The sequence below is a fragment of the Rhodamnia argentea genome, chromosome 4, assembly GCF_020921035.1.
Source record: "Rhodamnia argentea isolate NSW1041297 chromosome 4, ASM2092103v1, whole genome shotgun sequence".
NCBI lineage: Eukaryota > Viridiplantae > Streptophyta > Magnoliopsida > Myrtales > Myrtaceae > Rhodamnia > Rhodamnia argentea.
In genome coordinates, this window is record NC_063153.1 from 4,094,819 (window position 1) to 4,118,001 (window position 23,183).

The 23,183-nt window shown below is 39.0% G+C and overlaps 3 protein-coding genes and 2 long non-coding RNA genes across 10 annotated transcripts; 2 read left to right on the forward strand and 3 right to left on the reverse strand.

Annotated features, from left to right (window-relative positions):
• The first annotated feature begins 1,013 nt into the window (after positions 1-1,013).
• On the forward strand, positions 1,014-17,556 carry LOC125314942. Its single transcript, XR_007198279.1, has 2 exons — positions 1,014-1,094; positions 17,332-17,556. It is a non-coding gene; the product is annotated as an uncharacterized LOC125314942 (long non-coding RNA).
• Positions 1,311-22,199, reverse strand: LOC115732698 (18S rRNA (guanine-N(7))-methyltransferase RID2). Of its 4 annotated transcripts, XR_007198274.1 has the most exons (11): positions 21,882-22,199; positions 21,701-21,776; positions 21,079-21,162; positions 20,940-20,995; positions 20,117-20,173; positions 19,308-19,357; positions 19,016-19,168; positions 17,947-18,143; positions 5,981-5,984; positions 2,705-2,710; positions 1,317-1,460 (listed from the first exon to the last, which is right to left on the reverse strand). XR_007198274.1 is itself a non-coding variant. In XM_048278405.1 (9 exons), exons 1-9 carry the CDS (start codon positions 21,978-21,980, stop codon positions 1,391-1,393), a joined length of 750 nt encoding a protein of 249 aa, XP_048134362.1. In that variant the 5' UTR covers positions 21,981-22,199; the 3' UTR covers positions 1,311-1,390. The 4 variants fall into 4 exon arrangements, 3 of the variants coding, with proteins under 3 accessions (XP_048134362.1, XP_048134363.1, XP_048134361.1); XM_048278405.1 differs by lacking the exons at positions 2,705-2,710; positions 5,981-5,984 and having other exon boundaries at positions 1,311-1,424; positions 18,003-18,143; XM_048278406.1 differs by lacking the exons at positions 2,705-2,710; positions 5,981-5,984 and having other exon boundaries at positions 1,315-1,429; positions 18,011-18,143.
• On the forward strand, positions 9,109-10,473 carry LOC115732861 (E3 ubiquitin-protein ligase SGR9, amyloplastic-like). The gene has a single exon (XM_030663547.2). It carries the CDS (start codon positions 9,690-9,692, stop codon positions 10,368-10,370), a length of 681 nt encoding a protein of 226 aa, XP_030519407.1. The 5' UTR covers positions 9,109-9,689; the 3' UTR covers positions 10,371-10,473.
• LOC125314940 lies at positions 12,881-15,048 on the reverse strand. Its single transcript, XR_007198277.1, has 2 exons — positions 14,916-15,048; positions 12,881-13,032 (listed from the first exon to the last, which is right to left on the reverse strand). It is a non-coding gene; the product is annotated as an uncharacterized LOC125314940 (long non-coding RNA).
• On the reverse strand, positions 15,051-16,707 carry LOC125314933 (pentatricopeptide repeat-containing protein At5g66520-like). 3 transcript variants are annotated; one of them, XM_048278398.1, is made up of 2 exons: positions 16,356-16,707; positions 15,051-16,265 (listed from the first exon to the last, which is right to left on the reverse strand). In XM_048278398.1, the coding sequence occupies exons 1-2, from the start codon at positions 16,659-16,661 to the stop codon at positions 15,219-15,221; spliced, it is 1,353 nt and encodes a 450-aa protein (XP_048134355.1). In that variant the 5' UTR covers positions 16,662-16,707; the 3' UTR covers positions 15,051-15,218. The 3 variants fall into 3 exon arrangements, with proteins under 3 accessions (XP_048134355.1, XP_048134353.1, XP_048134354.1); XM_048278397.1 differs by having other exon boundaries at positions 15,133-15,163; positions 15,252-16,705; XM_048278396.1 differs by having other exon boundaries at positions 15,051-16,704.
• Positions 22,200-23,183: the final 984 nt, after the last annotated feature.

A 23,183-nucleotide genomic window follows, 5' to 3' on the forward strand; every position in this document is an offset into this window, starting at 1 on the left:
ATTTTTTGCCGTTGACACTAAAATAATAGTTTTTTTTTCCTATTTGACACTTAAGTGATCCCAAAAAAAATATCGACATCAAAGTAAGCGTCGTACATAAATATTAATACTTGAGGTGTCATTTTACCTTTTTTTATCAAATAAAACAAATGCTCTTTAAGATGTGCTTTTCTGAGTAAAATTTTTTCGGTAAAACGAATGTTCACCAGAGGCTGGCGACCTCAAGGCTCACCACAAAATTTTTTCAGTCTTAAAAATTATTTGAAGTTTTTTTTTTTTTTTTCTTGAGTTAAAGTGATGAGATTGAAATTCCTTTCCAATTGAAATCCAAACACCAAAAAATATTTTCAGTCACATATCACTAATAAAAAAAATAACCATTTTTCTGGAAAATAATATACTAGAAAATATTTTGCTTTAATATGAATTTTTTTCCCAACAAATGCAACCCAAAAATCTCTGGGCAGTCATATTTTTAAAAAACCCATGATCTCCAATTTAAGTTAACCAATGACCAGAGAATTGAACTCATTCGTAAGTAAAACTGAACCATTTATCATGCGAATCACCCTCAATGGACTAATGAGGAGCTGGTGTTCGCGTCGGTGTCCATCACGTGTTGGAATTCTTTATTTTTTACATATGACGTGTCGGCATGTCGATGCTACTTGAATGAGGAGTGTATTGTCTTCAAAATGCATTTGAAGAATCACGCTGATCTCCAAGGCTTTACATGTGTTATATCGTATGCATTCTCGATGAGAGAATCTCGTTCTTTGGTAACTGCCTGGGGTTCCTGGAGTGTCATCCTGAGTAAAACCGAGAATACGTGACATTTAATCGAAAGCTTGCAAAAGCTTGCAAACTCTATGAGCATCATCGTCCTTTTAGATCCAAAAGAACATGTAATATTTTAGTGTAGCCTTTCCGATGAAAACGAGAAAACCAACTATCGACAAACCTAATATCGAAAACCAAGATTACCTGCATGTTCAGCTCATTAATCTCCCAGAAACAGAAGGTTGAATCTGGTCTCCACAAAAGAAAGTGAAAGAAACACAAGGGTAGAAGGACTCAAGACGGGAGATGGAAAGGTAGGACCTGTGACCATCATATCTAAACTTTATATATCACTCAATTTTCGCAGGATAGAGAAAAACATTAGCGCAGAGCATAACCAGCGATGCTTCTAAATATGAGCCATGTCAGAAATTGAATTATGGAAATCTATTACTGCAGCTCATGCCTGCCGCTGATCAAAAGATTCAAAACCGAGCTTTGCGCTTGCGAGCCGTGGACTTTGTGTCGGAGGCACCACATTCCCTTTTCTCCTCATCTGTTCTTTCTTTCTCATAACCCCCTCTCTTCCATTGTCTCTCTTGTTTAGTTTCTATTTCTTCTTTGGCCGGTGCCTGTCGGAGATACTAACCCGCATTTCAAAAGAGAGCAAAAGGAAAAGACGATCACATAAGAATAACAAAAGGTGAGAGAGAGAGAGAGAGAGAGAGAGTTCCTCAAGCATCACTACGAATGAGAGTCATCGAAACAAAATTCGAGTTACAAATGGGGAAGACAATATTTCCAGGGTACAAGTTGAAAGAACGCTTCATCATAAGTAAAGATAAGTAGTGGCATATTCGTACTTTGCACACACTAACATTCAATTGTTCATGTAGCTTGATATTTATAAGGATTAACCAATTAATTTAAAAACAACATATTAAAAAAAACAGAGGAATTATATATTTGTTTGAATAGTCATAAGATTCAAGAATTCAGAACAGCAAAAATTATTTGTCAATGAACAATATTTAAAAGACTAATTCATGATCGGTTTTCTGTTTTATGCTAACATTTTAGATGGCCTATGTAATGAATATGGCAGACTCATGTTTGCATGTATATGAGATCCATTTATCAGAGGAGCCTCTTAAAAGAAGCAGAACTCTTTTGTTGAACTACGTGATGTGATTTGCATATGCATCGGCGAATCTAAACTCCCAATCTCTCATTGATGCTACTTTTAATATCATTTGGGAATAAGTTGACCAATCTGAATTCCCAATGCTGAATCATTCTAAATTTTTCAATATCCTCCAAAACTACTACCTAGCAGAGTTCCACTCTGCTTTTATTAACCCTCGACGACAGAAATACAATGCAACTTACACATACAGGTCATTCGAACACCTAGTCAAGGTTCACAAATCAAGAAAGTGTCTGAACAGTTTTCTTAGAAAGAGGAAAAGGAGAGGGAAAAAGCAAAACCTCGACACCATCAAATAAGGACATTGATTTTTTCATCATGTGAAGGTATTGTTCATCTGCTTCACCGTCACAGGAAGCAATCGTGTTAGATATAATCTGAACTTCAAAACTCAGCATCCAAATACGTCAGTAATTTAAATGAGGTTTAACGGACAAACTTGCCCCAAAAAAAAGAATCTACTTATAACTGGAGGCACATTGAGATGTAGCAAGAGCAGTGAAGTACAGAGGTAAATGAACCCCGGCCATATCAATCATTTACCAATCCTCCATGTTACAATAGACCTCTCTGTGCTGTTCCGCAAAGGCAAATTCTTAGTTCCAAACAGCAAAAGATGAACGTTTGCGGATGGCATTAGAATTCCACTTGCAATTAACCACTTACGGTTCTTCAAAACCCTAACTCTCCGTTCCATCCGCACCACGACTCAGATGTAAGCAACTCGCGAGTGTGATAGCACAAGCTCGAGGTATTGAATCAGAAAGAGATGGACAGACAGTTAATTTTTCCCAAACGCCTAATCCTGCTTCAATCTCTCGCTAAATCAGGACACGGCCACTCGAACCAGACAATCTGTTGACGAAGTTCAAGCGTTCAGAAGAAGCGCGATAAGGGGAAAAGAGCGTGCGGTACTACTTACTCGGGCGGGGGAGGCGGAAGAGGGACCGGCGAACTGCGTAATGGACCGAGAGAGGGCATGAAACAACCACCGCCGCAGAAATCGGCGGCACCGCCGCCAAATTGGCTTCCCGAAGATGGTCATCTTCGCTGGATGCTGTGAATTCCCAGCCCGCGGGGGCCGAATGGAGAGCGCGCTCCGGGCGCGAACGGGAGAGATTTTATTTCTGTTGTCCTCCGGGAATAGAAAAGTAAAAAAAAAAATTCTTATTTCTATTTAAAACTTATTTTTAACCTAAAAATTTATTTTGATTAAAAAAACCTAAAAATTTATTTAGTGTACAAAAGAAAACCTAATTTTTTTTTCAGAGATAAAAAAAAATAAAATTACGTTATCAACGAGTTCACAAAACTAGAAAATAGAGAAATAGAATGATTATCATGCTCACTCTTTGTGACCACTATCAATTGAAAGATCTGTTTTCTTTTATTTTAATTTTAATTTTTTTTCACCGTTATAGATTAATTTATTTTTCAATTGAAAGATCAGTATGCACACTGTAAAGTTGGCCCCCTCTATCACGGGCATTAAGCATGACCATAGCCGGATGTTGAACATTAAATTGGCCGATCAAATCGACCATTGTCGTTTGATTTGATTGAGATTCATGTTTGTTACGAAATTTGTTGATTAAATGATTATTTATTATATGTGTATAATTAGGTTAAATTGATACAAATCATTCGATATTGTATGTGTATTACCTCTTGGATTGAGATTAGTGAGTTTTGATATTGTTATATAATGTGCATAGTGGATATTCGATCTACTTAGAAGAGATGTATTACTCACTTGGTTTTGCTCATATTAGTCTCTCCATATCATTTTCAAGTCCCTTAGTAGGACGAGAGCACTAATAGCGGAAAACTTTTGGTAGTTGAATTTTGGATATGCGTTGTAGATGTATTCTTACGTTTTGTTGGATTATACAAGATCTGGTATGTTAGTTTGACTTTGAGGCTGCATCCTTTAGATGGAAAAAAAAAATGATGGCTCTATCATTACACGTGTTTATGTAGGATTTGGGGTGTGACACATGCACAGCAGTCCCCTCATGTAGGATTCAGGGTGTGACACGCATGTTGCTGCTGCTTCGAAGCTTTTGGTTTTGTATTTTTTTTTTTTAGGTCAAGCGAAAATCCATATGTATGTACATTTTTTGCTAGGATCCCTAACACATTAAATAAAATCCACAAATTCACATCCATTTTCTCATCAAGTGCTAACTCAAATTTGATTTCCTCAATCACTAAATATAAAATACTAAAATGTATTACATTCTCCCATAATGCTGCCTATAAAATGCACCATCATACACAGAAGATGCATTCGGTTACAACATTACATCTGCAATAGAGCCCATCGAACCTGATGGAGAGGAGTTCATCCAAGCTAGCTCTCATGCTCATGCTCATCTTCGTTTTGCTGTGGGCAAATCTACCCTCTTCAATGGCCCGGTTTCATGACTGCGACACGGACAAGGATTGTACCACCAAGTTCGCCGAAGGCATTGAACTATTCATTATGCACGGATGCAATTGTTTCTCGACCGAGTTACGTTAGTCTTGACAGCCTTCGAAGCGTAAAACGCTCCTCGATGAAGCCAAATGAGGATATCTACCCACTTCGAATCGTACTTACATCCTTATCTTGAAACAAAAAATGATCGTATAAAATAAAATACTAAGTTACTTTTAAGAGAATATATGGATGATTATGTGATGTCTAGACATCTAAAACATTTTCAACATGGGTATTTTAAATTTTGGGACTTAGAAGAACTCTGTCCAAAGTCTTCATTTGTGTTGAATACATCACATAAAACTTCCTCATGATCAAGCTAAGTTACGACATAGTTGGCTATCTAATCATACAAATAATCCTCCAAGAATAGATCTACTACCACAAAATTTCGGCAACCAATCATTGGATATAGTGATAAGTCGAGAACTTCCATACCAAATGCAACGGCTTGTGGTGCGCGTCTAGGTTCGACGTCCCCATCACTATCGCCAAGTAGCAACATTATCAACCGAATATTGCGTTGTCGGTTTTGAAAGATTCAGAATCGTATCTTTGGATATCAAAGAATGTGTTATCAGTTTTGATTGATTTCAAATCGTATCTTTGAAAGTAGGAAAGTTTTCTATTTTTGATTGATATCTAAATATACGATTCCGAATCTTCCAAAAGTGATAGCGCAATAGTCGGTTGATAAGCACCAATATTAGTATATTGAAAGAGCACATATCAAACACTTGTAAAGAACTCCGAAGAAAATCTTCGTTTTGGGTAAAAGAAATAAAGATTTGGTCGTGGCAACTCAATTTCAAGATTTTCTTTTGGGTAAAACAAAATCAAGATTTTAAGTTACCAAAAGAATGTGAAGAATTTTAATTAGATATTTCAAAGCTCCGTGAGATATCGCCATAATAATTCGGAAGAAGAGGAGATCACAAATAATCACTTGCTAATTGAAATTAAAAAAATCTGGCAAATCGGGAATTGATTCGTAAAAATGCGGCAAATGAATTACGATAAAGTTTTTGCCAAACATGCGGGTACCATATTTTCCAATACCACTTATACATTTTAAAAGAATCCAGAAAATTCACATTTATTTCCTCATTAAAAAGACCTAAATGACAAAAGGTTCTAATTCAGATTCGATTTCCATAATTGACTAAATATAACAAGATAAGACGTAATTACTTTCTCCCTCAATGATGCCTATAAAAATGCACCATCCTACATACAAGATTCATTCGGAGTGAATACTACATCTGCAATAGAGCCGATCGAACCGGATGGAGAAGAGTTCATCCAAGATAGCTCTCGGGCTCATGCTCGTCTTCGTTTTGATGTACACAAGTTTTCCATCTTCAATGGCCGTGATTGGTGAATGCAAGACGGACTCGGATTGTGCCACCATTTGCGCTGAAGGCTGTGGACTTTGCATCGGAACCGAGTGCAATTGTTTCTCGGCGACGCCGCCAGCTTGCGTTAGCCATTACCGCCTTCAAAAAATAAACACCCCTTGATGAAGCCGTACGATGATATTTGTGTACTTTGATTCGTGAGATAAAGTATGGTTATATGACAGCTATTTTAGTGAAACATTACTCCTCTCTTTGTGTTATTACTATACTTTTGGTTTGCATGATGAAACTGATGAATATTTGTTTCGCGAAGAATCAAAGATTTGCATCGCTTAGAATAATATTATCATCAATAATAATTTGTGCCTAAATATATTCGCCGATAATGAGAACATCTTGCATCAATGTAAAGGGGATGAGCAAACATACTTTGATCTTCCACCAAACAAAGGCATCAGTCTGCAAGAATTTGCATCAGTGAAGGACTTACTCGATGAGTAAGAAAACTACTTACAACTCAAATTATGTCTACCCAGATACCGATAGACTCAATTCACATTCATGCATGTAGGGTAACGTGCTTAGTTAAAATAAGTCATCAACATAACGGAGATAAGATCACCCATGGAGAATTTTTGAGTTTCTTGTAAAAATATGTAATGACTGATTTATATATATATGGGTCATTCAGTTGAAGAATGAGAAAAAAAAAAATAGACAATTAACGACCCTATTTGACCGATTACTGATTGATAGGCTACTGTGTTTTTATTTCTCTCGACTGCGCACATGTTAACGAATGCCAAAAGGTTCTGTTCTGTCTGCTGGCCCTTCTTGGCATGTAATCTAGACATTTTCCTCTGCACAGTTAGCAGGAATTACGCCACGGTTTTGATCAGACTCATATCCATCTCCATGAATTGTCTTTGAGTTTTTTTTCTGTACAATTGCTGGATAGAGGTTTAAATCTTCCAAGCTAACTTTAGCTTTCTAGCTCTTTGGGAAATTGTCGAAAATCAGGGCGTAAGAAGCAACGCATTCGTGTCTCTGCATTCCCCCACTATATCCATTGATGGTCTTTTTGAGGTTATAACGCTGATTGCTTCAAGAAAGAGATCAAGAAGACGGGTTTTGTCTTTGTCCATACACACACATTGTGATAAAGAAAGGCTAATGTCATCAACTGTAATTTATCAAAATTGAACTCAGTAACTTAAAGACAATTACATATCATACAGCAACTTTTTCTTCCAGGATAATGGTGGAAATCACGGCTGCTCGTTTTCTTTTTTTTACACAATGGATCAAAGTTCAGGGAAACACCTTATCCATCTCGAGGCTGAACTACATAGAAGCACGTAACTACTAATTTTGTTGCCATAAAAGCAAGTTTTCCGTTGCGATACGAAGGCGATTTTCCAAGCTCCAATCTTTCCTTTTTATCAAGATATCGAGAGGTAACAAAGCACGTGAATCGGCACTTTAATGTGAGTGCATTGTCATCCTAACAAACTTGTTAAAATCGGTTGAATGATTTGAGGCATTGAATCCTTCCATTGCAAACTGTACAGTGGATATGATTCTGGGCGAGTCGACCTGGCTGAGGAAATTCCCTTATTTGGCCATTGGACGACAAGGTTGGTCTAGGGAATCGATTTTATAGTTAAATCCCAATTTAGTCATGCTTTCCATATAGAGTGTTCTGAATTCAATTTCTTAAAACTTTCTGGTTACAATTTCGATATCCAATTTCCAAATCTCAATTTGAATTTAGGAAACTTGTGATCCTACCGTCAATTTCAATCAGAGCTAGCAATTTTTTACACTAGTTAGGCCACACGACATGTAATTAAGCGTGTACGGGTAAAGATCAATAATATCCGCGCCGTAAATGGATCCGCCCGTTTATACATGAATAATAACTATGTCGCATTTGATTATTTCAATCATTTTGTTACACTTACAAATGTCTAGCGTAGACAAGGTAAGTTTGGATTTTATGGCAAGATTTTGCAGTTGAAAATGTGTTAAACGTGTCGTGTCATGTAACGTTGTTTTGTAAATTGTGTGGTTTCGAAGTGAGATGAGGTTAACAAACATGTGGTATCCGAATTCGACCTAGATTTTACATGGCATGACAACTGTAATTGCAATGCTAGTTTTAATCGTAACACTCTTTTCATTGTCGTAACGAATTTCCTCATTTTACACAGAGGCTCCGCTTGCTTTGCAAAAAATAAAAATGAACTGGAAAACATTTTATTTTTTCTAAAAATGATCGCTTATATCTCTTACAAAAAAATTACTAAACGGAAAGATATTTACATCGCCCACATAAATATTTTGGGACATAGACTATCAGCAATAATGAGAGTATTTTTCCATTGACTAATTATTTTAAACTATATAAAGAGATCATTTACAGCGAAACGTTTTCCAAATCATTCATTTTTCGTTGGCTTAAGTACACCCCAAGTGCCATAAGTTGTGTACGGCGCTCACTTTAGTGCCAAAACTTTCAAATCGATCACTTTAGTGCTAAGTTTTTGTAACTTTGATCACTTCAATGCCAAAACTTTCAAAACGATCACTTAAGTGCCAACTTTTTTTAAAAACGATCATTTAAGTGCCAATATTTTTAAAAAACGATCACTTTAGTGTCAAATTCACCTAGCCACGTCATCTCAAATATTAATAAAAAAATACCACATGTCGAATTTTCGGCAAGCCACGTTAGCTTTGGCACTAAAGTGATCGTTTTTAAAAGAAGTTGGCACTTAAGTGATCGAAGTTACAAAAACTTAGCACTAAAGTGATCGATTTGAAAGTTTTGGCACTAAAGTGAGCTCCGTACACAACTTATGGCACTTGGGGTGTACTTAAGCCTTTTTTCGCTAGGCGAATGGGGTGCAAGCCTACTATATTGCAATTTAGTTTAGTCTCAATTTTTTATGTACCAAAATATTCTTATTTTTCCTCGTTAGAGGTCGAACGTCTGGTACTGAAATTAATTTACTTGTGGGTATTCTATTATTCCGGAAAATCGTTAGAGAAATAATTAGTCTATCGAGGAAAAGAACAGTCTGAAGAAAATAATTAGTCGAAATCTCGCATCAAATCGAAAAATCTCTATCCAACGACTTAAAATTCACCGCGAAAGAGAGGGTGCGCACAAAACAGGAAACCATCGCTTGATTTTGTAAGACCACGAACCAACGGCTATATCATTCGCTCAGCTCAAACTGCCCCTCTTCCTCTGTTCTTTCTTTCTTTCTTTCTTTCTTCTTCTTCAAGCTCTGTTTCAGGCCTCTCCCTAAGTGATTCTCGGTGTCCGCGGGTTTGCTATTGTCTTCCATCTCCAAATAGAATTTCGATTTTGCAGAAACCCCAGATTTCTCAAGATTCTGCAATTCTTGGTTTTGAAGCAGAGTCGCAGGTTTCTCAAAGTTTCAAGCTCTGCTCTGTTTCGGACGAGTGAGTGGTTTTTGCAAGTTTCTGGTATCTCTGGTCTCTTTCGTCTTAGCACTCCGTATGGTTCAATTGCCGCCTCATGAGGAAAGGGTTTTAGTTTCACTTTGTTTGTTTCGCGGGAAAACACCAGACGGATCATAATTGTTGCTGGGTCCGAGTGCTCTTTCATCTTCAAGCTCTGGTATCTGGGTTCCCAAGAGGGAATTAGTTTCAATTGCTTGGTTCGTTGAATCCTCGGATTTTCTGTTCTGGAGCTTCTTTGCCTGTCCGTTTCACCATATATTTCCAGAAGATTTCACAAAAAGTGAACTTCCTGGGCTCTCTCTCTCTCGTCATTGGATTTCAACATTACGCGGGAAATCTTCTTCAATCCACTCTTGGTGGCAATAGCATGGAAACAGTCTACTGTGGATATAGTTTGAATCTGGAGACAAGAAATTCCGATTTTTCTGGGCTATCGACGGCTATCTTCAACTTCTCGGTCAAGCGGCACCATCAGCTAGTCTTTGTTGATCAAGTGGGAGTGCCGATAAATTTTCAAGACACCATACTGTCCGAGTCGAGTCAGTCACTTGAGCTGCCACTCTGCGTCCTACTATGGCAATCCCTCTGCCAAACACACATGGAGAGAGTTCTCGATGCTTTGGACGTTCATAGCTGCTTTTGGGCTGATATCATAAGATCTATCATGCACGCTGTGTTTTTGGGATTGTATTATGGCCATCAACAGTTCGACATGAACATAGATTTGGATTTGGCCACCCAAGAGCAAGTCAGGATGGAAAACATTGTGGAAGTCTCCACTGGAGGATACGAGTCAGACCCCAATCAAGATCAAGTCACGCTGGGCGTCTCCAGAAGCACCATTGAAAAGCTCGAGAGGAACAGCTGCTCTGTCTGGGACGGCGACGGATGCTGCTGTATTTGTTTAGAGGAACTGAATGGGGTAGACAAAGTGATGGAGATACCGTGTTCGCATCTCTTTCACAGCAAATGCATTGTCAAGTGGCTCGAGAGGACTGACTCGTGTCCGCTTTGTCGTAGCAAAGTAGAAGTAGAAGATCCAGAGTAGTGAGTTCTAGTTCGTAAGATTTCTAGTAAGTAATTTGCTGTGATTACTTTGCAACGACTTACTGCATTAATTACAAAAAGAGACATTTGGTCTTTGCCTTCATGAAAGGAATTGTCTGTGGTTTTTGTTGTTGTTCCTTGTTGAATTAGAAAATTTTACCCACTCTGTTGTTTGGAGAAAAATACAGGGGAAATTCAGAGCATATATTGCTTGCAATGCTCTTCCACGTGTTGGACTGAAACATATCTTAACACACAGTAGGCTTTGTTAAGAGGATTATCTCATACTTTGTTGAATGGAATTGTAGATGGAATCATATTTTGTGGAATGGGATTCGTGGGCACAACTCGATATCTAGTTGTACCTGTTCAACATGGTTACGATTGATAATAATTGAGAGCTTTGCTTACTAGTTTTCACTCGAGGAAGCTTCGAGTTTGCCGTGGTTCACTGGCGCTCAGCCTCTAAAGAAGTAGTTTGAAAAATCTGACAGTTCTGATCATTGGATTGTGCTTCACGCACCTCCATAAACAGTCGCCGAATAGTTTGTCGATCTATGAAACAATCTTATGAAAGACCTGTAAAATAAAACGAGACACTTCAACCTCAATGAGAAATCACTGGGAGGAGATATAACCCAATGAAGCCAAAGAGCAGCAAGATGAATTGACAAATTTCAACAATTGAGATTTCCTATGCCACAAACCAAGATCTTCCCAATCAGACATACTCCAGTGTACCTTCCAAATCCCTCCTAAATAGGATGATTTGACAAACAAGAAAGAGACTGACCTCTTGGTCAGTTGTGGCTTGTTTCGGGTCCTTGCAGATCTTCCCGTTCACAAATTGAGGACCGACCAACCTCCTGAGTTCAGGTCATTGGTGGCCATGCATATGTCCTGAAGAGGATTTGCGGATCATAAGTGACAGTAGCGGCAGTTGCCAAAGCCAAGATGAGAAAGCTAATGGAAAGAAACTTCATTGTGGTTGTGGAGAGGTGTTAGGGCCTTGATCTCAAGTTCTAATCCCTGCGCAGCTAGTATTGCTCGAGGGAGGAGCGAGGACTTGCATGGCAACATGATCTCTCTTTATAGATGCAAATTTTTTACCCAGTATTTGGTTTGTTCAACAGGTTTCCCTGCAGATTACCAAGTCCTCAGGGGTTTTATCTGTTTTTCCCCTTTCAAGTCCAGGGATGAATCGCCCTATATCATTTCTTTTACCACACTTTAGCATATCCCAAAGAAGACTGCAAAGTAAAGAGCATTTCTAGCATAAGGTTTAATACCTGAAAATGATTGAATTTAGCTAGATGGCAGAGCTTATAAGACATGGCTTACTTGAATATCAAGGGTGCAATTTAAGAAATACTTTATTCATGAATTTTCCTGCAGATTACCAAGTCTTCAGAAGTGGAATCTGTTTTCCCCTTCTCAAGTGCAAGGATGAACTGCTCTGTAACAACTACAACGACTTGGTGATTTGTTTGAGTTCGTCTCCTCCAGCTTGGAGAAGGGACATCATCTCATATGGAAGTGGTCTTTGATAACTTTTTACATCCATCTACTGTTTCTTCTTCGCTTTTCTTGTGGAAAAAGTTTTAACTCTATAGCATCATCAAAGCAGCATGATCCAAGCAAAGATCATTTCTTTTGAGACAAATCTGATGTCCCAGAAAGATTGAATTGTTTATCCATATCCATCTTCGTCCTGAAAATATTCCTGTTATCAAAATTCCCCATGTTTGGTACCAAATACCATAGTTCTCACCATTTACTGGGTTGCCATGCACTTTCATTGCAGTTACTCCTGCATAAACAATAGGACACTGTTCTCGTCTCAAGCTGCCACTTCTCTGCAGCCTGAAGAAAGGAGCATAATAGTTCGACTTTGCTTATGAGCATTCAACTGTATTCCAGTGGCTTCCAGAGCTTATAAGACATGACTTAGTCGAGGATGTAGGGTGTGAGTATCTCTTGGCTATGGTGGTCTTAGCAAGTTACCCTGTTCTGAACCTAAGATTGAGAAGTAAACCTTGTTGCCAAGTATTGTAACCAGATCCTATTGGATGTTTTAATTCAAACGAGTTGTCAATCATCAGAGCATGGTCCCACCTATTAGCTTTTACATGAAATTAAGATGTATCACAGAAACATTGTTATGAAGTTTCAATAAGAAGTTTTAGTGCCTCTAGCACTGCTCCCGCTTCGCTAGGTATATGTAGTAAAGCAGTCAACAGATTATCAATCAATCAAGATTACCAAATAAAAGACCTGACAAGTAGAATAAGACACTTCAACTTTGATGACAAATCAATAGATCTCAATACATAAAAGTGTTTCACTTGGTGCCCTGCAGCTTTGTTCAGATAAATTGCGGGGTAACATCGCAAGAAAATAATCAGATTGTGTCAATGGCGCCTCATCCTAGGGTCAAGCCAATAGACCTTCTGTCATTTCTTAGGAAAGCAACAGAGATTACTACCCAATGCCAAGTGCCAACTGCTGAGGTCAACATAACTGGAACCACATTTCAAGATCAGGTATAAAAGGCCGAAAATGAAACTTCATTCTCCGTGCTGAATTTGAAGAATGTAAACTCGAAGGCTTTCAACTATTATGCTGCCAATGAATTTCAAACGGCTAAGTCCTTCAGTATTGACCTGAGAAAACACAGTTCACTCCATGAGAATACAGAAATAGCATTTCAAAATCATAAAAGATTGAGAAAAAGTAACTCACAGAAGAGCATTGTAAATGATCCTGTATTTTTTCCATTAGTTTTCCTTTTGTTCTCGTTCTCACATTAGAATTGCTCTATATGTTCTTTATTACTTAGTGGAAATAACATGTTCAACAGCATATTAAAGATTCATTGTGGGCATACTAACACGCACAACTTCCATGCCATGCTCATGCGCACATAAACCATCATCTTAATCTTTTAAGTGGTACTAAAGGGCAAAACTTGTTCAATCATACATGAGATACCATTGTAAGTACCAGATCTATCTATCTCCTCCATCCAATCACACAATATACATGATTCTTATGTTAAATTTTCACAATATGCAAAATTAGTTGTTATTCCTCAATTTGAACATGGCCCTGCATTCAACTAAATAGCAAGACAAGTCTTGTCATTAATCCTGAGTATGCAGGAATAGCACTATGCCAGCAGTACACTGGAAGACGAAAAGCACAGTGGGAAAAAAAATCACTTTCATGATCACAGCAGAAATACATCCTCTAAAATAGCATGACTTGGGGAACAGTAGCACCCCATCCAATAATGCAATAATAGGCAGCACATGGGGGAAAAGCAAATTCATTTTGGTTTTTGTCAGTGTTTAAGAAGACGGAACTGGCACAAGCAGTTCAACTCGTTAACCATTGTCATGTCCAGGTTCAGACTGTTGAATTTTTTAGTGGTCAAAAACTAATTGGACCAGGGTTAACCAGGTGAGTTCAGTTTCTGGAATAAAGGAATGACGCCTGGATGACATTTTAAAAAGGGGATTCAGGACTTTGAAGTCCTTGGGCATTCCTTACAGAAGGTTTTGGCACTGAGCCATGCATCATATTAGGTGTGCAAGTCAAAAGGCACATTTACTGAGGAGAAAACATGAAGTCAGTCATTAGTGCATGATTCAAACTTTCGGCAGATCCAAGCATTCCAGTTAAGTATGAAAGTTGGCAATAAACACACTTCAACAAATGCCAATTGACCAACTCAAATTTGAACAAGTGGTTAGAACTACGATTTCTATACAGACATAGGTGTCGTTCAGAAAAGACAAACTCTTACAATATGAGCCACAGGACATAAATTGTAAAATAAAGTCTGGTCAGCTGCATTTCAGGGCTGAACAAAAAGGAAATGACTGCAACCATAATGAAGCCAAAGAGCAGCAAGATAACCAGAACAATTTTGAACCAGAAAGATTTCCTATGCCATAAACCAGATCTTCCCAACCAGACATACTCCAGTGTACCTTTTAAATCCCTCCTAAATAGGATGACTTGAAATACAAGAAAGAAACTGTCGTCTTGGTCAGTCGTTCTCCTTCAATTTATCTTCTGCACATCTGCTCTATTCTAGCTTTATTTCAATCAGTGCTAGTGGCAGTTTTAAACTCATAATGGAGTTCATATCCCTGCTTCTGGAGCTTGGTGTTGTTGCCCTTGATTTTGTGGTGGATGGAAGTCAAATGACAAAGCACGTGCCTTATCCACTGTTATTTTAATCCTCATATTCTTTTCATAACGTTCCATCCAAATATAGAATAAGAGAACCAGCTATAAAGTAAACGCAACTTTTACAGCTTTCTCAAGCTATCTGAGTCTCTGACAGAAAAAAGACCAAGGATCACAAAATGAAAGACCATTCATTCTATACAGGAAGTAGCTAAGATAGTCGAGGAAGCCATTACAATTGCATCCAGTAAAACAACATGAACTTCCATCTTCGAGGAAGCCAAATAACTATAAACAGAAAGACAAGCACGCCATGCTCAAAATATAACATAAAGATGAAAATAAGCACCTTGAATTCTTCTATATCGAGCAATCCGTTCCTTTCCACCGGCAACAGCCATAAAACCTCCTCTCCTGTTCATGAACTGTCTAGGCTGCAGCTTCGTCACAGCCCTAATGGCGCTCCATCCGCTGTTGGCACCCACTGGAATTGCGAACTTCATCATCCTCCACAGCTGCCTCTGCCCCTCCACTGACCATCTTTCTCCTTCTTGCTCTGCTGCTCCTTCACAATTCCATCAATGAAGTCTACTGCATCTGGGAGCACGCGTGGCAGGACTATCAACAACAAATTTATGACAATCCCATCAATCTAAACGGAACTCCAAGCAGGAACTGTGAATACTTTGTTTTCCTTCATAGTTTTCCTCAGCAGCAAAACGTTGTCCCAGTTGCCCATCTTAGCATACATATTGGCCAGAAGGATATAGCGTCCACTATGTTGAGGTTCTAGTTGAATCAAATGCCTGCCGACTTTCTCCCCTAACTCAACATAGCCATGCATCATACACCCATTTAAGAAAGATGCCCAAACTGCACCATCTGGTTCCATCGTCATAATCTTTATCAACACACCAGCCTCTTTGATTTGACCAGCCCGAGCCAAGAGGTCAACCATGCATCCATAGTGCTCAATAGTTGGAGCGATGCCGTAAACTTTGCCCATACGTCCAAACAAGCGCCATGCTTCATTGATTAGGCACTTCTGATTGCAGGCCACCAGAGCTCCAATAAACGTCACAGCATTTGGTTTAGGACCCCTATTTTCCATCTCATAGAAAAGCTGCAGCCCTGTCTCATTCTCACCATTGACAGCAAACCCCAATATCATCGCACTCCAAGTTGTCACATCTTTCAGAGGCATTTGGTCAAAAACTTTTTGTGCGAATCTGACGAACCCACATTTGACATAGAAGTTAATCAATGCAGTGCCTAGCTCAAGTTCGTAATTGATGCCATTCTCATCTATGTACTTATGAACCCATTTTCCTTCTTCAAAGGCTCCCACAATGGCACAGGCGCCAAGTACGCTAACCAAAAGAGATCCACTTATTTTCATGTCAGCGCGATCTTTAACCACAGAAAACAACTTAATGGCCTCGTCAAACCGCTCATTCCGAACGTAGCCAGAGATCATGGCACTGTAGGAAACATCATTTTTCTCCGGCGCTGAATCGAACAGTCCTCGAGCTTCATCAACGAGGCCGCTGCTGCAGTAGCCAGTGATAAGGCTCGTCCAGCAAACTACGTTCCTGATTGAACATTGATCAAACAGGCGGCGAGCAACGCACACAGCTCCATGCTTAGAGTACATGCTTATCAGAGAACTCACCACATAAACATCACAATCATGCCCGAACTTCATCGCGCCACAGTGAACTTGACCAAGCAAAGGAAAGCCAGCGCATGCCCTGACCAGTGCAGCGAAAGTGCGGGCATTCGGCTTGACGCTTTCCCTGCACATTCGACCGTAGACCGACACAGCTTTCCCATGTTCGAAGTCTCCCAAGAAACCCATCATCATGACATTGAAGTCGAAGACTCCGGGGGCGGGAATGCGAGCGAAAACGCTCGCTGCGTAGCTCATGTTCCCGTATGGCGCGAGCGCAGAGCAGGCCAAGATTTTACTCGCCGTGTACGCGAAGCGAGAGAGGCCGGAGACGATGGTGTGGGCATGGATTTGCTTCAGGTGGTCGATGGTCGAGCATCTTCGGAGCAGAGCGAGGTAATGGAAGTTGGCGACATGGTTGGTCATGCATGCAAATGATATTCTGGTTAGTCTGTGGTCTCAAGAAGCGAACGAGGCTGAACGGGGATCAAGTGCCCATTGGGGGGAGGGGGGACACCGTAAACACTTTGGAATAAATTTATCCTCAATTAATTTTTTAATCATAAAAAATTTCAAACTTATACACCGATAAATTTAGCCTTCAGTTAATTTTCTTGACGATTATACTAATTTGAGATTTTTATCTTTCGTTTGTCATAAACATACCAATTTGAGAATTTTTATGATATTTATCGGGCATCTTGCACCAATCACCCTCAATAGACCGATGTGGTCTCCTCAAAATGCATTTGAAGAATCGCACCAATCTCCATGACGAGCGAATGGCGTTCTCCACTAATTACCTGGGGTTCCTGGAGGGTCATCCCGAGTGAACCCAAGAATTCGTGACATTTAATCGAATGTTTGTGGCCTCACGAGCACCACCGTTCTTTTTAGGTCTGAAAGAACACGTAATATCTCAGTGTAGCCTTTCCAACGAAACAAAGTTAACTAACCATCGACAAAACCGATATCGAAAAACAATAAATCCTGCATGTTCAGCTCATTAATCTCCCAGGAATAGAAGGTTGAATCTGGTCACCACAGAAGAGAGTGAAAGAAACACAAGGGTGGAACGACTCGACGGATGGTTAAGGTAGGTCCTGTAAACATCATATCTAAACGTTATATATCACTCAAAATTTTTGCAGGAGAATCCTGTCTCTCCAAAAATATATCTAAATACATCAGTGTACTAATACGTCGTTAACTACTTGAAAGAGAATATTACATTTGACTGCTGGATATGGAAAAATATACGTAGTGCAGTGAAATAACCAGCGATGCTCCTAAGTATGAACCATGCCAGAAATTGTATTACGAAAATCTCTTCGTGCAGCTCATGCGTGCTGCGGATCAAAACCGAGCTTTGCGCTTGCGAGCCGTGTACTTTGTGTCAGGAGGCACCACATTCCCTTTTCTCCTCATCTGGTCTTTCTTTCTCATAACCCACTCTCTTCCTTTGCCTCTCCTATTTAGTTTCTGTTTCTTCTTTGGCCGGTGCCTGTCTGAGATACTAACCTGCATTTGAAAAGAGAGCAAAAGGAAAAGACAATCACCCCAGTCAATATTTAATTGAGAGCACTTAATAAATCAAATCTTCACATAAGAGAGAGAGAGAGAGAGAGAGAGAGAGATCCTCGAGCAAGAGAGAGAGAGCCACACATAGAATGAGCCTTAAAAAAAACAAAGAGAAAAACAGAAAAAAAACGAATTTAATATGCAAATCCATGTTTAGAACAAGTCTAAGATGATATTCAAATTTGCAAACTCACTGTTTGATTGTCTTCATCACCACTGCTATCTTCGGAGGAACTCTCCCCATCTTCCCCTTTTCCCTTAGGTACGGCAGTGCTGACAGATGGCGGCCCACAAGTAAGCACGAGGTATTCTTTCCTGCTCTTCGAGCTGTTTTCAGTAATGATTTCGAGGTTAGTTCATTATTCTTAGGTAAGATTTTCATAAAGGCATCCATCCAAATTACTGTGGCAGTGATTAGCCTTTATGCAGAGCAGTCAGATTCTTACCACATACACATAGTCTAAAGCACTTATTCTGCAACCGAAGCGTATGAAAAATCAATTGGTGAATGGCACATCTCTTGCTCGGATTTGTCATTAGACAATCCCACAAAGAAAACAGAAAAGGAAAACTTGCCATTACAATAACAAGCAACTCTGGATATGATATTCATAAGAATCTCTACATAATCATGGACCGACTTTATAAGCTTGATTTTGCCAATTATCCCAGCAACATCAACCCGATAGTAAAAGAATGAACAAAGAGAGAGTCACGTCACAGCTAAAGTGTATTATGCGCACACTTGACAATTTCACAAAAGAGATTTCACATATTTAAGAAATGAACTTAAACGATAATTGACAGCAATATCTCAGAAATTTATTGATATTTTGACAGGTGAACGAAAAGTTTACTAAAGAGCACCAAGGCGGTGGAAACGCATATACAAAAAGAGCTCAGAACCAAAAGAGCTCAATTACAAGACAAATCATCTCAATGTCGATTCCGACCAAAAAAAAAAAAAATCTCAATGTCGATTAAAGCATTTCCATCCACACACAGCTTTCCAACTTCCAATAATTACAAAAAAGGGCATTTCTCTGTGATGAAAGCTCTCTTGTTCCACTCTCAGAAATTTTACTTTCACGGATGACTTCCAAACGGAAGAATATATACTAAGATATGCACAACATATGTTGTTCCATCAATGTCGAACACTAACATGAATTCTAGTGATAATTTAATGATATAGGTACCTGTGCGGGAAGTCAACCACCACACCACCTGCGAATCCAGCCCGCATAGCAGAACCCAAAATCAACTCACGCTGGGCTATACTTTCTGGATAAACTTGAAAAACTGCTCTTGCCCCCCTTGCTAAGCATTTATATAATGATCCAAAAAATGCCCTAAAAGAAATCAAGACAAATGTCGCTTATTGGCCAGCCAAATAGGGACTAGAAGTTCTGCAAGATAGAAAAGCAGAAAAGAACCCTTTTTATCATTTAAGAAAGCAAACAGTTATCATCCAAATGATGAGGAACATACTTCAATCTTAACCGTGGCTCGTGAGAGGACTTATCCGCGTTGCATAACCACTGCATGACAAACGGATGTTTAATCAACAAAACCGTAGAAAAGAAACTAAAAAAGATTTAAAGTTATCAAGATTAGAAACGCAGAGGATTTCCGGGGAATATTGCAAGATTATGAATTAAGAATGTTTACCACGCAAAATTAAAGCGCTGGAACACAAACAAAACGTGAAGTGAAGAAACAATAACAATTACACAACGTTTACCCCAGGATACATTCCTTCGGTCTTTCAAACCCAACTATGAGCAAGTTCTCATAAACATTTCATGTGCACACCATTACCCCCTGAAGTATCCACTAGACAACAAGTCATTCTATCACCTCATTCTGATGATTGGTGAAGCGCAACAATAGCTAATTCTTCCAGATGTTCCACATCAAGATGAAAAAGACCGTGCAAAACATGTCTGCATCCAAATGTTGCAGTTATATACATTAACCAGAACACCAGTGCTAAAGTCCACTATCTATCATATTGATACCAGTCGATGCACCAAAACTTGACAATTAAAAATAAAAATTTATTTGCTGACACATGCTTACAGATTTCGACTAATTGCACAATGAATTATCACTTGATGTAACAAATACTGTAGCCTCCTTTACTTTGCAGAACGCTCTTACCAAGAAAACTAGCATATTAAGTCGTCCTTAAGTACCTTATCATATCCTCTAAAATATATTAGCTTGGTTCAAACAAATTTACTTGAGAATAAAATTATTAAAATGGCAATCAATATAATGAACACCACAAAGTGAACCTGAACGGCAGAGATACTGATGGCTCCGTCAATAACACCAGGTCTAAGTCCCAAGCCCTACAACGCAAAACTCACAATAAACCCAATGGCAAAGACATCAAATATATGCAGGATGATCAATACCATCGAATGAGACAATTGACAAGGCCCAGTTCACCTAATTGCAAGAGTTCGATTTTGGGGTGCCTATGCCAGTACAAAGTTCTTCAAAAATAGAGGAAGCAATCAAGCATGCATGCACATATACTCCACAACAGCCGCCATCACATTGTGGGTTGCATGTATCAAAATTCTGGCGAGCTTGTTAAACATCTTCTTATTCACTGTCAGGAGTCTTTTCCTATTCAGACTACGTTTCAAGAAAGATGGAATTGCCTCATGCAAAAAAATGGGACAGAGATGATTCTCAATGGAAATGGCACAGAGGAATCCAATCCACTAAGAAAACTTCGAAATCCCTCCGTTATCTAATATGCAGAACTTATGGCTATAAAGGAACGTAAGGAATATTGAAGGCTTGAAACCAAATCAGCAATAGTTGAATGCCTTGTCCTAATTATTCCACAAAAAACAAACTGCTTGTTATTTGGTTAGGCCATTTATATTGCTTTTCTGTTTTCTTCCTGTTCTTACCTTCCGACTTATATAGCTCATGGATACCCAATGAATAACTTGTCCTACTTCAATGAAACGCCTCATAGTAACTAAAGAAAGAAAACATAGCCGCTAAAAGAATTAAAGGTGAAGCAGGAGAACGAGTCCATTGCCGAATTTCCTCAGTTTCAGAAATAATACAGTTCAAAAACTTCAAACTGGTCAGTACCTGACCCATATCGCTTAGCAAAAGATCACCTTCTGCCTCTCTCTCCAAGGCGATGTCTACATTTGAACAGGCAAGTGGACTATCAAAACCTGAGCAAACTAACAATCTCTTAAATCAATAGGTATCGACATTAACATACCAAGCATTGATGGCGAAATGTCCAAACCAATCCAAGTGTGTCCATTTTCTGATAGTGTCTCCCCACTCAATCCAGATCCGCAACCTAGAGAGACCCAAATGTCAATGCGACATGATCAAAGATCAAAACTCTCTGAGCATTACAAACACTGCTCACGGGGAAAAAACAAGAAAAAGAAAAGAATTCTCTCTTCTCATCAAGCAGGTGCCATTACCAAAGCTAAGAAAATACAACCAAGCAATAAATTCTCAAGCTGTAATTTAACAAGAGGAGTTGATCGGTTCTTAATGCCTGAAGACATAAAACAGAAGATGCAAGACCCCATTGACCATGTCTGTTCATCAAGCCAAAAGTTCGCCAACGGACATGAGATATTCCTCAATACTCTAAGTAGGAGTGCCCATCACCAGTCACCAACTTCAAGTTCTTATCTTTGCACGAAGGGACGTACTTCGATCAAAGTCATCGTAGTCACACTAGAGATAAGTTCTCTCACCGTTGCATCAATCTCCACGAATGTTAATCAATTCAACATTCCCCTTAACATGAAACACACGCACACAACACTTTTAACTCAAATTCAACCACAAGTCACTCAGCACTCGCAGAAGCAAGAGGATACCGATATCAAGGAGTAATCTCGGAACTCCGTCGTCCGGCAAAGCAAGGAGCTCCAACGCTCTCTCCGATAGTTTAGCCTTTTTTTCAACCGACAAAACCAACAACCACGTCGGTTAAAAAAAAAAAAAAGGGACACACAATGCAATAGTGCGAGCAATGTGAATGATCGAAACTGCCCGGACCTGAATTTCGATTATACGGGAAGAGGAAGTGTACTTGCGAGCCTCGACGTCGTTGTAGAATATCTCAGGCGGCGCCTGTACCTCCGGTCGAGATGCCATCGACAGAGCGACCGGGAGAAGAACAAGAACAAGAAGATAGTAAACGACTGAGTTCGTGGTCGGACGTTTTCAGCTGGCCACCGCCGGCAATTGCTGACTGACCGTCCTGATCGTGGGTCTGTCGAGAGAGAGAGAGAGAGAGAGCGGCGGGGGAGGCGCCGAGACGGCGGCGGAAATACAGACGGGCGAGGGAACTAGGGCTTTTCTGCTGGGGGCCTCATGAAGCAGATTTGTCCGCTGTCTATAGTAATTGAAATGCAATTTAGCTTTAAATTGGAAAAAAAAAAAAGAAGAGTAAAATTGGTCAAAGAAGAAAAAGTTAAAAAGGTCAAAAAAAAAAAAAATAACCACCAAGTTTCCACCAAAAACTACATGCGATGAACTTATGAAAATTAGCAAAATGTTTATTCGATATCTGCTTTTTAAGAGAGAATCCGTACAATGGTAAAAAAATGATATTATTTCACCATTCGTTTAAAGTTATTACTCTTGTTATCAATTCACTATAATGTTACACAAGAAATGAAAAACAACTTATATAAGGATCGACATAAATTGTACTCTAATTACTTATAGTTTTCACTGGATTCTTTTTAGTTGGATAGCTATGATCAACATATTAATTATGATAATATACTTTTATGCAACAAATATAGTTAGTGATATAATATCGGTGACTCACTATAAGAAGTCAAATACATTATCTAATAAATGGGTAGCTTACAGTTACTCATAATCAAGGATTAATTCACAATCTTGAGTATTATTCTAAATAGTTTCAATATATACTATTTAGTAGTACGACTTTGTAATTAAATTATGTAACTCTTAACCACTAGGGAATTGCCTCGGTGGCCACTCTTCCCATTTGGGAAAAAGGAGGTTAGGGGGTTCGAATCCCCACCTTCGGGAGGAGTGGAGTGGGGTGGGGAAGATTGAATCAGACAAAAAAAAAAAAAAATTATGTAACTCTTGTTATTTTATTATTTGAGCTATTCTTAACTGCATGAAATATATATATATATATATATATATATATATCCGTAATTTTTATTTTTGAACCTAATGAAAGAATAATTGTTATAGCTGTTCCTTGTTCATTTTTGAACCAAAGGAATCTCAATCATCCCAATAATCATCTGTACTACCTTCATGCAATGGTAGATTCCTATCTGATTATGATCACTGTCCCCGTCTAGAATG